Raw genomic sequence first — 15,212 nt, 5'->3', positions numbered from 1 at the left:
TTGTTCCAATAGTTTGACAATAGCAGTTTGATAAACTTCAAAGAAATCTCCCTTCCTTGTTAGTAGCCATAGAGTCTTGGTGTGCATGTTGCTTGCTGCTTTTCTCATGCTCTGTTACTCTAATTCATATGTATTTCCCCATTGATATTCCTCCTACTGTACAATGTCGGACATGTTTCAAAAGTAGTATTACCACATCTCTTTGGAGAAATGAAGGAGATATGTACTAGCATTTATTTCAAATAAAGAAATATAGAGGAAGGAAATATCATTGAATGCAGTTCACAGTTTCCCAGACAGGTTTGCAGGCCAGCTGAGTCCTGTTGAAGACTTTCCACTTAATTTCAGCTGGTGAGTGGGCCAGGAGAGCTTTCCAGTTCTTAAACAAACAACATTAAGTTAATTTTTAGGGGGGTGAAAAGCAAGTTGAAAGGAAATAATTCAAGCCTGATTTGAAATGGAAATCACAGTAACATGTCTGAGAAACTACTTTTTTCCCCTCTGTCCTTGTTTATGTATTTTAGAGTAAAAATAGACTGAATTTAGTTTGGGGGCCTCTTGTATTTCCTTATCCTTACAACTGATTGCATTCTAGTGACTGGAAAATATAGCAGTACTGACAGGCTTTCTTCTTAGGGCGAGATGGATATCAACCAGCTGGTGTAGATGGAGTTATGAATCCCACCGAAACCAAACTTATTTCAGAACAGTGGCCTCTAGGCTGTTTTTCTGTTACAAACAAGAAAGGCCAGGGCCTCCAGCCATTTTATTTTTAGCTGCTTAATTCTGGTCATAGAGGTATATACCTCAAGGGCACAGATCGCTCTATTAAGGAGAGGTATGATTTCAACAGCCTGAATTCCTTCAATATGTACTCTGGTGGCTGATACATTTTCAGAACTGATCTGAAGTAGGTTTTATGCATTCATAGTGACAGCTTTTTATCAAATTGTCAGCTGAGCCCAAGCAGTGCTCTGCACTGATCAAATTCGGTTCATTGGGCAGGGTGGCAAAAGATGTGTTTTACCCAAACTAATACAGGAAAGACAGAGCTGGTCTCTCAATGTTAACACAATCATATGGGTAATACAGGCACAAGAGGACCAGGACTTGGATCAAGGCAACACTGCTGTGCTGTCCAGAGTTGCTCTTTGAACTACTTGACACTCCTGAACCAAGTGGCTGGCTTGAATGTATTCTTCTTGGCATGTTGGTATTTTGTTTGCTGTGGTAGTTGATATTAATTGGAAGAAAAATCAAAATATTTCTGCTTCTCAAGGTGTTTTGCTGAAGACCTTTCTGGAAATGACCAGAAAGATCCTGAATAGTAACTTTCTCCATAACTTTTTCAGCTGTGCCTTGACATCATAATTTGCTGATGTGATAGTATTTTTTCTAATTCATTTTAAGCCTCTCCTGTCATCAGGAGCACAGGAGCACTTACAATCATACTGAATTTAGCTGCCTGATTTTGGGTGGGTGAAAGAACAATAGCACATTTGCTGGAAATTTCTGTTTCCATCATTCTGAGACCGTTTCTGAATTCATCGAACTGGACCTAAATAGCTTCAGATGATCATAGGCAAGAGAAGAACTGGGGATTTACATGCTTAAAAACTTCTAGTGGTGGTGGTGTCCTTTTCTGCAGTAGACAAATGTTTACTCACTACTATTATAGTATTTTTTATATTAAAATTGGGAAAAGGTATCTTTTCTAGCATTTTCTATTAGGTTATAGTTTATTTGTATAGTTATGTCATGAAAACTGGACCATTTGTGGCTGGTTCCATAACTCAAAGACAACAGAACTTTGTACAAAACAGAAGGCAAGGGCTATGTTAGGAGAACTTCTAATGCAAAATTTGCAGATTTACCAGTTTGGAATTTGATTTTTGTACATCTGGGAGGTTTTGGTGGTTTTTTTTTGATTTTTTTTTTGTTTTGTTTTTGTTTGTTTTTTGTTTTTGTTTGTTTGGTTTTTTTGTTTTGTTGTTTGTTTGTTTGTTTTGTTTTGTTTGTTTTACTGCTTTTACAAGTACAGCAAAATCTTTATGGACTATAGCTACTTATGTCCAACCTGCCCACAATATCTTTCCTGCAGTCTATCTTTATAAGGAAAGTTTCAAGAGAATCTTCTGAGGATATTTTTACACAAGCTCTTTGGGCCTTGCAACTCTTATTTGAGGGTGCACTGTGGCTGTTGATATCATTTTAAGTGTAGTAAGTAAGTATGTCATACTTTTACATAGGCACTATAAGGTTTTAGGACACGTTTTGTTTTAGTCATGCCTGTCCCTGTGTGATTGTTTTTGAGGACATCTTGACTGCAGAAAGATAAGCTATGACACAAACCTAGATGTGCTATAGACAAAATCACTCCTTAAATGGGGAAGAAGAAAAATATGCTGACTTGATTTGAAAGCTAAATGATATGCAGAAGGCAATTGTTTCTGCAGCATGACACCTTTGCTGTCAGTGCTGTTAAAGAGAGACAGCAATATGAGTCGGGAAGCCATTAACCATGGCCTGGTGAATGTACAAATACACGAGATGAGGAATATAGTTTTATCGCTTCTGACACCTTGCCAAGTTTAAAAGCACTCTAATTGCAGTTGATGCATGAGGTGGTGTTTCTGAATGTCCAGTTTTCCCTTCCATGCATCTCTCCTTGAACAGCAGCGTAACTGTCCTCAGCCAAAAGAGCAGCAGTTAATCTCCCAAACACTGACCTGCGGGAGTGAAACAAACATACACAGCATTTTTTAGTTTTAATATATGCTTTAAATGAAAACAAAAAAAAAAAAGCAAAAAGCAGCAAAAAAGTAAATAAATGGAAGGAAAGTAATTAACCATACTTCTTAATAGAAATATTTTAACTTACATTCATGGCAAATACTAAGATTAGTGTGCAGCAGGAAAACTATCAATCTACTTTCCTCCAAAATGTTTGCTGCTGTTTCAACATGTGGCTATTTTTGGTGTTTCCTACCTGGTGGGAGGTCTGTCGGGGCTTTGTTCTGTTTATTTGGGTGGAATTTTTTTTATTTATTGGTTGGTTGTGGGTTTTGTTTTATTGTTTTTTGTTGTTGTTTTTATATTTTATTTTAGGCTTTAATAGAATACTTAATACTTAAAAATCAGCTTTAGCCCTGGAAAACAGGGTTTTCCTGGGGTAGCATATAAGATAGGTTATGTGCAATAAAGTTATGTTTCGTCGTAGTGCTCCTGCTTGTATAGACGATAAAATCAGGTTCTAAAGCAGTGAAAGGGAAACTGTGGTTTTATACTGTCCCTCTGTGCTTTAAGGCTTTGGAAACAGGAGGATAATGACTTCAAAAGCACTAAGGTGCAAGGTCATTACTGTGCTTTCCTTGTAGGTTTGCCTTCAGTTTTTCCCTTTCCCAGAGCTAATACCTGGTGTGATAATGCCTCTGGCTTGTACTTCCAGTGATAGAAGCATAAAGTTTGATGGCCATAGGAAAGTCACATATAGTCCAGAAACAGGACAGTTGGTAGAAACAGTGATTTACTACAAGGACATAGCAGCCAGAGGTTTTTACTTTTTTTTTTTTTTTATCCTAAGAAAGCAAGGCAACTTTTTTGTCCAGTTTTTAGTCTCATATTTTGTCCTACCAATGGCTGTGTATGCAATACTTGGATATGTAAATTTGGTAGGAAGGCACAAGCTTGGGACTTTGACCTTTCGATTACTGATTTAAGCCCCTTGAAGTGTCAGCCAACTGCAGCTGTTTTAAATTGAAGGAGACAGAAACAAACTTGTTTGCAGTGTGGGATGAGGAGAAACAAGTGCATATCCATCAGTCCCTTCTGCTTCATTTTGTCAACTGGCAGTTTTCTCCAAATGTCTTTTGGGTCAATCCTTTAGGACGCTTATGCCTAATCTCAAACAGCTTCAAATCCTGACCGCTCATATATCAAATGCCTGTGCTACTTTATCAGCCTTCGAGCTACTACAATACAAAGGAGCCTGGAAAAGGGCTGACTCAAATAGCTTTGTAATTGTCTGTGAGTCTAATAGCACCTAACACTTTGCTGTGAAGAATAGCTCAGTAGAGTTTTACAAGAACCTCAACGTTTTTGTTCTGTGTTTTGAAATAGTCCCATAGTTGGTGACATTAAGGTACTTTATGTTCCTTTAATTTAGAACTAGAATGGAACCTTCTTGGGGAATCAAGTTTATATATCTCTGATTCAAATATGACTGTATAAGCAATAAAAAGATCTTTCTTAGTGGAAGGCTTTTTTGGATGATTGGAACAAGCTTGTATCTCAGTTCTTCTGTAACTTAGAGCAGAGTTGGTTCATCCTGTCTACTGAATTTGAATCCTATATAAAAATATCTACTGAGTTTCTGAATTATCATTTCTCATTTCATTACTGTACTAGCTATTGAACTGAACTTTTAGGCCTTTTATTACATTTATGTAGCAAAAAGGCTTACTGAGGAACTCATTTGAAGGCATCTTCTGTTCTTTTGGATGCTGCTTTAACATGCTTTCCCACCTTGAAGTGCAATGCATTAGTGCGTAGGCGAGGGTTACAAAAAATATGCATATTTGTTGTGAATTTGAGGCATAACTTCCACAAAAGGTTTTACTCAGTCATCAACCCTAGATGTTTACCAGTAAGCCATTGATACATCATGTCTCTCAAATAATGCATGCATTTTTTTCAGTGAATCTGGGAAATAAACACCAGGAAATATCATTAAGAATTATTTGTTTTTCTATTTGTTATTTGCTTTTTCGGTTGTTTTTTTTTTTTTCTTCAGTTTAGAGAAAAAAAGAAGTTTACAAGTAATTGTCATTTATTGACTGACTTATGAAAATTACTTGCCACTCTTCAAGCTGTGGAACAAGCTTGTCTATGTCTACTATATATTAAAATACCCCAAATTTGGATCTTTAATGTTATGCTGAAGTTTTTAAAGTCTTTTAAATCTAATTTTTAGTTGGTGGTACTAGAGTGTGTAAAACTGACAAGCAAGGTATATTTAAAAAATTAAAAAGCTATCTATTCCAAATTCTTCTGTTTCTGGAATAAACCCGTTTCATTTTTCATCACCGTCTGTCTTCCTTAGGAGCAGAATGTCAAAGTCATTTAAGATAAGCCTTTCTTGCTGTATTTCTGAGTTGTAGGAAAGAGAGAAGTAATGCTAGCCTTGCTGGAAAGACTGCTTTTAAGGTAAATTGATCAGCTTTTCAGAATCATAAGTCTCAGTTCTATTTTCTGTTTAGCTTCACACATGCGTATTTCTGGTGCTTTCTGTAGAATTATTTCTTATCTCTACAGGAGCTTAAATTAGATTTAGTCCACTTAATATGAGACGGTGAAATGATGTTAATATGTATTTTGTCATGTCTTTGTTAACTGCATCTTTTTTGTGTGTTCTTAGGGAGAACCTGGTTTGCCTGGCATAGCGGGGGAGAAAGGAGCAGCGGGGCTTAAGGTTAGTACTGGAAATGGATTAAAAACAAAAGCACACGGTACGTGAGTGCATATAGATCACAGTTGTTCTTTCCAAGCAGTGTTTATATTCTGACTGGCTTTTAGTGATCTGTTCTCTCTAGTGATCAGCACTGTCAGAGGCTTTACACATTGCACCATAAAGAAGCATTATCTTCTGCTGTGCATATATAATTCCAGTCAGTGGCACTGACGCATATGCATCCATTGCCAAGTGAATGTAATATGCCTGCAAGTCTTTGGGAATATGGAGACCTTTTCAGAAAGGCTTTGTTTATGCTCTTTACAATGTGTTTCAGGCTTCAAGAGCTACTATGGTCAAATCTTTGATGAATGTCAGGGTTAAGTCTTGAGCGCTGATCCTGCTATAATGGCAGTCAGCAATAGACTGCACTAAGAACATGTCTGGGCCCATATTTGATGTGTCAGAGTCTCTCTTTGCATTTATTTTGTTGTTAAATGATTATTTTTCTGCTGTTTTGATATTGAATGAGTGGAATGGAACGTAAAGCTTATAACTCTGTATAAAAGCAAGCTCGATGATGTGATCGGTGGGCCTCTTGGAATGGGTAATGTTGAATTCTAATCCCATCAGCTGTGAGCATGTCTTTGGTGCACAAGTGCTCCTCAGCTGATTCTGTGCATCACACTGCTGCTGACAGACACACAGGGCAGGCTCTTTACGTTTACTGACTGGCTGCTTGTCCATCAGGGATGAAAACACACCATTTGGGAGCGTGACCCTTTCTTATTTCGTATACAGAAGCCAAATTGTGGCACTTAATGCTTAATTCATATGCACAGCTGTAATCTTCGAGTTGCCTAGCGACTGCCAGCCATCAGAAGGGGGCAAAGACGAGGCAGGGTGCATTTCTGAGCCAGAAACACAGAGATGAGTTGTCAGGATCACGCTCAGTGCACCAATCTGAGTTTGCCATTAAGCTAGTTTCTCAAATAAGTTATGATTTTAAAAATAGTGGCTAAAAGATCGTTTTCTTCCAGAAAATGTTAGAAGCAGTAAAGGCTCCTTGCTCTAAATCAGTTGTGAATTTGTTTGAGTCACTTAGGGCTTTCTGTTTCTCCCACAGAGTCTCCTAAGCCATTAATAGAGTCATATGACTTTCACCCTACATTCAGCCTGTAAATTTGTCTTTCATTTATTTCCAAGATAAGGAAAACCAAATGCAGGAGTCACCTCTGTCCCAGAAGGCCATCCCACAAAGACATGCACCTATTTGTGAAGGTTTAATCTAGAACAAAACAGAAAGAAAAACTTTGAAACAAAACAAAATTCTACACACAAATCCCTAATGTTTTAAAATTGTGCTGAAAATGTATTGTCTATTGAGTTCTATTAAATTTATTTATTAATGCTTATTGAAAATTTTGCTTTGGGTTTTTATCATTTGAAAAAGTGTCATCAATTGTGACTGATAATAGGACTTAAACTTGGAATTTTACTTGTGTTAGTAACTTATGACTTCTCTGCTCCACTTGCTTTGTTCAGGGTGACCCTGGAGAAAGAGGAGAAAAGGTGAGTCCTGTTCTACTTCCTTTGCTGCACAGCTGAGGAACTCTGCACCTATCCATGTCTAATGTTCATGTCAGAAAAAGATGAGTGACTGGATAAATGGTAGTGCCAAACATTTCTCATAACTTGGTTTTAATGCTCTGTTACCTGCAGGGAGTAAAAGAATTTGGTAACAGAGTGGTAATTACACAAACTCTAGATCATATACAGTCACACAGAGACAAGATGAGCTCCATGCTGCAAAACATGAGTGTGATTCTGCCCATATAAAGATACCAGTAGGAGCACTCATGTGAGTAAATACTTAGTGCAAATTAAACTTCTGCATCTCTGCAGAGGCAACCTGAGCCTTATTTTGTAAGCCTTATTTTGAACAAGTATCTTTACACAGACTCATCTCCTGTGAATAAATTGAGCTGTGCTTTTTAAAAAGTAAGCTGCTTGCATTCAGGTGTTATTTGCTCTTGAGAAGTGCTTGCTCATGTGGCTTCAGTTTTCAGCTACAATTGAATTTCACTTCCAGATCTGCGTAAAACCATGTATTACCAGTTGCAGTTCATGTATTCTAAAGCACGTTATTATCAAGGGAAATCTTGAATGTTTTTACCCTACATGTAGAATATATAACTAGGAATCTCTTTTCACAAAAATCAAACCTTTTTGTTAAAACAGTATTTCTGGTAGAACTCCAGTAATCCTTTGTTCATTTTCAAGCACAAAAGCAGTATGACAATACTTACCTGTACTGGATTTCTGTTACTTAAATTCATGATATTTCACCATAATCATCCATTATATTTCCCTAAAAAATGTAGTTGTAAATGTCGTATATGTACGTTATCATGTCAAATGGACTCAGAATGACATTCCCAGCCATTACTGTTGCACAACTCCATGACTCAAGCCCTTAATTAAAGACTTGCTTGTTTTTTGCTAGTTACCCTTGTATTGGTGACCATCCTGTACAAGTCCTCTGAGAGGAATTTTACATTAAGCTTTTCAGAGCAGGTGCTGAATTAATAGTGTTATTTGAATATTTTTACTGGTTGTCTGGCCAAGACCCACAAAAATGGTTGTGGCATATTTAGAGTCAATCAGTACCTTTGGTATTTTATATATTTCTTCCACTTGAGTCTCACAGGCATGTTTGGTCCTCATATATAACAGAATTTTTGGTTTACTTGGGTGTTACTATACTGAATTAATAAAAATAGGAATTTTGTATTTTTATAGATAAATCTTTTGAAGCATTTCTTTAAAAAGTTATTTTTAAAATGAGAAATATCTGCCCAGGCATAAAGGAGTGTTGTCTGAATATCACTTTTCTTAATAACATACAGCACATCAAATTTATGTAGAGATAAACATTTTGGTTGCTATCTGGAGGGGTGAGATCAGTGAAGGTTTTCTGGTTTGTGAATCATGCATGGAAGTACTTCAAACTCAAGCAGTTTATAATGTACATCATTGAAAATCTAATAAAAAGTATTGGAATTGGATAACTTACCTGAATTTGATTAGATATGCTTAGGTGAGTATCTCTGGAGAACTATGCGCCTCCAGTTTAAAATGCTGAACCATCATGAAATCATTCCTTCATTTCTAAACCACAATGAATTGTGTTGGTATGGTCTATAGACCATACCAACAGGAAGATAGTTATCTGAGAGTTTATATACTTTTGTGGGTTTATATGCAACAGATACAGCAGCTATGAAAACCACACTTCCTGCTGTGTTGTAGATGGATTGGCTACTTGATCAATAGAACTAACTTGCCAATAATGTTTGAATGCTGACTCCTCTCTGCACACTGTGTGTTTACATAAAATCATATTTTAAAATATGTATTTTCATTCCAGGGTGATGCTGGAGAAAATGGACCAAAGGGTGACACAGGAGAAAAGGTATGCTACTTATTAGTAGAGAGGAAAGCATGTGCCATAGATGTGTTTACAGTCTGATCAACTAGTGAAAATAAAAATTTGACAAAAGAAACTTTTTTATTAAAAATGTTGAGCAGTTTGACTGAATTCATTCTTCTAAACAGTGGGAAAATGTCGCTGTTCTGTTCCTGACTTTATGTAGCAGCAGCTTTAGATCAGAGTGCATCAGTCTCTAATCATCACTCCTCTTAGCTAAAATATGCATTGTTCAGAAAACTTAGTCACAATCTGCCCAGACTTTTGGTTCTGTGTCTGATGAGTTATATCTCTTTCTGGTATATCTTAGCTGTTAATGTTTCCCATTCTCTGTTTTCTACAAAGAAAAGGACTAAACTACTGTGATAGTTTACTGATTACTACTGATACTGTGATAGCTAACTTCCTTCCAAACAGCCAGATAAGCAATTGACAGTTGAAGATAAAAACAAAATTTTAGAAGATTTTACCAGATTATATCAATAACAACCTCACTTAATACCTTGTTAGCTCATTGTTGCAAAGTACCAATGGGGAAAAGTAGCTGACGTCATCAAAATATTGTTTTATTTAGTTTTTAATTTTATTTTATTTTATTTGAGATTTGTTCTGTACCCCTGCAGAAAAGATCGAAATTGAAATTGAGTGTTTGTGTTCTACGTATACAAAGAAACCCACAGTATGGGAAGAAGGACCAGCCATAATGATCTTCTCCATAATCTTTTGTATTCTTTGTGTATATTTTTGAGTAGAGATTGCATACAGCTTATTACCACCAATTTGGAACTCATATGCTTCTAAAAGCGTTATTTTCAGTGACTATACTTGAGCAGAAGCATAAAAACATTCTTGTCTCCCGCCCCATATGTTTAATTGCATAACCAACTCAAATCAGAGTGTAGCACAAGAAGTTTGCCAGATTTATCAACATAGTAAGCAATGCATGCAAATCTCTCAGGCCCTATCATTTGGAAGCAGTATTCAAGAACATAAAGTTATTATGGGGTGTATTCTAAAGTCAGGTACTAAAAATAGTCATTATGGATAAGAATAGTAAATTTTTTGATTCTCAGTTCATTTATAGAATACTTCCTCTGTAGTCATGTTTATTAGCCTAGATTAAAATCTTAAGAACCTTTTTTAGTTGCTTAGACAACGTATGCCAGTGAAGTCTTCTTAATCCATTTTTACAAGATTTAATAACATAATTTCTAGGAAAATATGAGATTATTTTTAAGACATAGTCCTGTAGCAAATAAGTGGGAAGTTAACCTCTTTGGGAAGACTTGGAAGTGGAGCTTCCCTTGTTGCTTTTCTTCTGTATCTGCTGTGAGAGTGAGTGAGCATGCACGCATTTGTATTCCCATGCTTCACCGTGGTCTGCAGTGCATGCATCTGACTGCTTGGAATCTTGTTTAAGGGAAGAAAAACTCTTCTACCTCTTTCACTGAGAAATCTTTTTTTTTTTTTTTTTTTTTATATATGGTGTTGTAACTATAGTGTTGTATATATTACTGTGAGCCTCAAAATGTTTGGGATCAAATTCTGAAAAAGTAGGTCATTGGGAGAACTTATATTTCTACATCTGAAGAAATATCAATAAATTTTTTACCATCCTAATACAGAAGTCTCCCAACTCTTCAAGGTTTCATGTAAGTTTCAGAGGTGCTGTGGTGACATGGAAATACATGCTGTTTGCATGGAGCTCATTGCTCTAACAGTAACAGCCGGGCATCCACCGCATAAATTCTTAGGACAGAATAAGCAAAACCGTGGCTTAGTTGGCCTTTGTTGTTTTTTGCCCACCCATTTTCCTTGCCTGTAAGGCAATCTGCCACCCAGGAAAAAAGAAATCTCTGTCTTATAGTAGAACTGCAAATTACTGTTTCTGAAAGATAGCTTTGGTAGGAACTTTAGGACGTTTTTCAACAGATAATATAGGAACTAGCATAAAACTCAGTGTCCTTACATTACATCTGTGCTATTTAACAAGGAGGATACTCTTTCCTGATCTTCACTGTAGGGCAAATATTGTGCTGTATGACCATCACGTAAAATTCAAGAATGAATTTGCCCAGCAGTTGTTAATTGCATTAGTGTTAGAGAATCTAAGAAAGCCTATTACAGTCATATTCAATATGTTCACAAAGTAGCCTTGATGTTTTGCTTTGTTGTTTTTTTTCCTCCGTGTATTTTTTTTTCTGTATTGCTTGTACTTTTTTCATTGGTGTTATAATTATCTTGAACAGTTACCCTTACCAGACTATTCTGCTATAATGCAGGATTTCAAAGCAGCACAGAAGCCTTTCTTCTGTATTTTCCTCTGGGTATTTTCTATCAAGGCAGGGAGGTTAATACAAAAAAATCTGACCTTTTTTTGTTGTCTTAAAAGGAGCAGTTGGAATCAAGACCAGCAAATCTCACAGGCAGCCTCATTAAAGCATTATTCTTATGTTCTTATGTATGCTCTCTGCTTTCTCTTTGGGTAGCTCTGAAATGTCCAGAGTGTGTGTTACTTTACAGAACTTCACTTCCAGATGAGTATTGAGAGTTTTTGTGAACTGAACACCTGTGGAGAGAAGTTCAAGACTTTCTGAGGCACTATTTTTAAAAGACATTTTAAGAAATCTGCTGGAAGTGTTGTTCAGAGATGATGTAAGGCTAGTATTGGTGCAGTTCCCAGATGTTCAGCCATTTGTATGTATGCTTCCTACTTGCTTGGTTTAAAAAAAAGAAAAAGCCATTTATTTTATATAAATAAATGCGGGGACCGTTACACTTAAATGATAACACTAGATGTTTAAGACATTTCATTTATAGATCACAAATTGTAAAACATTTCTTTAAAAGATTAAATCATGTTTCTTTAAAATAAATACTAAATTTTAATTTTGCTATGTGACAGAGGTCTGGTGACAACCGTTTTAAATTTTGTTTGAACAGGTTCCTATTTGTACAGTTAATTTAGCTTTACTTTCTGAACTGCTTACCCAGTGGCTATCAGAGATGCTGACTCGGGTCAATACTTTTTGACCCAAGATTTAGAAAGGAAACTGTCTTTTCTGAGTTGGCCTACTCTGAAGGCAGTATCAGTGTCAGACGTAAGTTCTTAGACTTAGCCCCTGGAAACTATCAAGTATTTTTCTTCTATGTGCACATTCCCCTGCTAAAATTTCTTCATTTCCAAATGGTCTGACTCATCAGAGAACAGAGAACATGCTGTGCCATATTTTTTCTTTTAATCCCGTATTAATTTTCATTCTTATGTGAAGTTGGATTATAAATACTTAATGCTCTTATCTCCCCATATCAATCATTATCCCTTAAAATGTTTAACTTGTGAACGTCTCTTACCAGTTGCTTTACCACTTTACAGCTATAAAAAGTCCCTGAAGTTTTGCAGTTGTACATGCTTGTAAGGGATATCAGCAGTATCACTCATGCACGTCTATCAAGAAGAGGCAGCTCAGGTTTCCAGACATGAATCAACCCTTCATAAAACTGACTTATTGTTTTTAACTCACACGAGAGAGCTGCAGCAACTGTGTAGAGGAAATTCTGTTTCTGTTCTTTAAAACAAAGTGAGCATGTTTTCTGGTGCCATTTAATTTTATTGGGCTATTACAAAAAATAACCTCCAAACCAACTCTAATTCTCCACTGTTCACAGAATGCTTCCTCCAGCTTCACTGAGCCATCAGGAGTGGGTACTCTGCTTAAACATCTTCAAAGTGGATAACAATGTTGGCTTCTATACTACCTGTCAATTGCTAACAGGCTCTTGCAGAGTTTGCAGTTACTGCCATCTAGCAACTTATTATTTTCAATGAATAATCCAAATTTATTTTGAAGAATAAAAACTAAGACAGTCCTTCAAATTTAAGTGCTCCAGCCATCTTTGGCAGCCTCTATTTTAACTACCCAGTTTTTCATCAGTTTGGTTTTCCCCATATTTATTTGGTATGTCATGTAGGGGAAAAAAAGTGCAGCAAACTGAGTATTTAAGAATTTGGAGGATCCTATTGTGATAATAACACAAACTGGGAGCTGAAAGCTTCCTTACCAATTCACTCAGCAGTTCTCTGAATTTGCGCGTATCACTACCTATCAAGCCTGGTCAACCAAGCAGAAAACAGCACACTCTTTCTGAAGGCAAGATGTGTCCTTAGAAGAAAGAGCTTTCCATATTACGTGAATTGCTGTAACTGCCCCATCCCATCATGTGCACCACTTAGCTGCATTGTCTTAACAGTCTAAACAGGCTGAAGAGCTGTGGAAATTGAGCTAAGACCTGTCCTGATAGTGATAAATGCATAGTTTGCTGATTTTTTTCAAAGCTCATCTTGATTTGCACAAAAGGCTATGTCAGTTGAGATTTGTAGAACCAAATCAAAAAGATCACTCGTAAATTGCAGTAAATGATTTTTAATGTATGTCAGCAACTTAGAGATGCCGAACTGTGTCCCATCTTCCAGCTTTTTAAAGAAAATCAGCAATTATTGTATCTGCATTTTTAGTTGTGAAATTTGGGTTTACTTAGTATACTTTTTGAAACTAATTCTCTCTGAATTTTTTTGAAAATAATATGGTTTCTTTTCTGAATCCTTTGATTTAATTTCAATGGGTAAGTTCCTATGTATCATCACAGAGAGCAGATAGTCTCGCTAAATAGATATTTTGCTCTATCATCTTGCTATAATCTTGCACGTTTTGCTGTATTTATTTCCTAAAATCTGCATATGTAATAAGCATGATCATTTCTTGTGGATTTTCTATCAGGGTGACCCTGGTTCATCTGCTGCAGGAATTAAGGTAATTAAGTGTTGAAAGCAATTGTGCAGGGAGAAGAGGGGTGGCTGATCAGTGTTACTTTGTTGTGTCACGAACGTTTCAGGTAATGTTACGATCTTCCCCAACCCTATTTTTAATTCCATTTGACGGATATCATGCCTTTCATTTCTTTTCTTTGTTTAGGGTGAACCTGGTGAATCAGGACGGCCCGGACAAAAGGTATTAGTTGGAAATGTTTGTGTTCTTTGTCTTTACTGTTGGATTGTGATAAGTCTTGTTATGTTAAACTGTTTTTACACTAGGATGAGCCCAATGTAGTGCTATGTAGCAGCTTGTACAGTATAACATATGATCATTTTGTATTATAAAAAGCACAGGAATGATAACACTAATTAGTGTGAAAAGCAGTGTCAGAATAACACACTTCCTAGCATCATAGCACTTCTTGCATTGAAAGCTTACCCAGTTGCAGCTGGCAAGACTAACAACAAATGGCTCTGCTACTTGAATGATCACAAGTTAACTTTGCATGTTTGACTGAGTATTAACCTTCAGCCTGTGGTATATTATTACATCTAATTAGGAAGAAAATAAATGTTGACTAGAATCCCTTTCCTATGTACTTGTAAGGGAAATCAAACTATCAGAGATGCGCAGTATGTGTGGGAGGACAGAGAATGGGTAATGCTGCTCCATTCTTTCTTCCTGGGGAAGAAATTCCCCTGGGTGCTGCATAGCTGATGATGTTTTTGCAAGTAACGATCCATCAAGAGCTGTAATCACTCTGTGCTGCATGAGGCCCTGTGAAGCTGGGTAATTTCCCTTTAGAATCCATAGTACATCAAAAAGTGAATGCTTTGCCTTCAGCTGCCTTTCAGGAGAGTAGGAGGTAGGTCCTGCTGGGAAAGCTGGTGGAAGAGCAAAGAGAAGAGACAATGAGGGTACCAGATTTTTGCTCTGCAATACTTGCTTTCCCCCTGGAGCCTTCAGCATCATTCTTGTATCTTATAACATTGAAAATTTCCCACTGCTGTTAGGGTGGAGCAGAGCCCAGTGGAAGGTTGAGTGTGCAGATGTTCCAGCCCACCAGCTGTATAGTGAGTGGCACGACTACTGTTTTCTAATACTCAAGGCCTTTAGGTGACTAAGCAAAATCTCAAAACACTAATATAAAATAACAAGTTGAGTCTTTTTGTTTGAGAAATTTTAGTTACCATCACTTATAACAGACTAAACAAAGACTGTTACAGTAGTAAACGCAGTTCTTTAGTAAAATAGAGTTTTAATTAGAGAAAGTAATCATAGTAGCCTAAAGCTATCTAGTCTGTGAAATCATTCAGCATGTGCATTCTCTACTGTGTGCTTTGCTGGAGCAATAAACTAGAAAATGCACTTAAGAGCCTGTTGAGATTCATTCTCTCATTAGCTGGCTGCCATGGAGGTAAAAGCAGCAGTGATTTATCAGCAGGCTCCTGCAGGATCT

At 36.7% G+C, this 15,212-nt stretch overlaps 1 protein-coding gene across 1 annotated transcript in view; it reads left to right on the top strand.

The window, feature by feature from the left end:
- The window catches only part of COL25A1 (collagen type XXV alpha 1 chain), a 289,300-nt gene that overhangs the window by 228,569 nt on the left and 45,519 nt on the right, over window positions 1–15,212 (top strand). The window contains exons 13-17 of the mRNA XM_052681793.1: window positions 5,417–5,470; window positions 6,995–7,021; window positions 8,880–8,924; window positions 13,718–13,750; window positions 13,913–13,948. Of these exons, the coding sequence (XP_052537753.1) occupies window positions 5,417–5,470; window positions 6,995–7,021; window positions 8,880–8,924; window positions 13,718–13,750; window positions 13,913–13,948 (195 nt within the window). The remainder of the gene's footprint in view (window positions 1–5,416; window positions 5,471–6,994; window positions 7,022–8,879; window positions 8,925–13,717; window positions 13,751–13,912; window positions 13,949–15,212) is intronic.

Source organism: Tympanuchus pallidicinctus, unplaced genomic scaffold (assembly GCF_026119805.1).
Source record: "Tympanuchus pallidicinctus isolate F22 unplaced genomic scaffold, pur_lepc_1.0 scaffold2, whole genome shotgun sequence".
NCBI lineage: Eukaryota > Metazoa > Chordata > Aves > Galliformes > Phasianidae > Tympanuchus > Tympanuchus pallidicinctus.
This window is presented reverse-complemented; position numbering and strand designations above follow the sequence as displayed.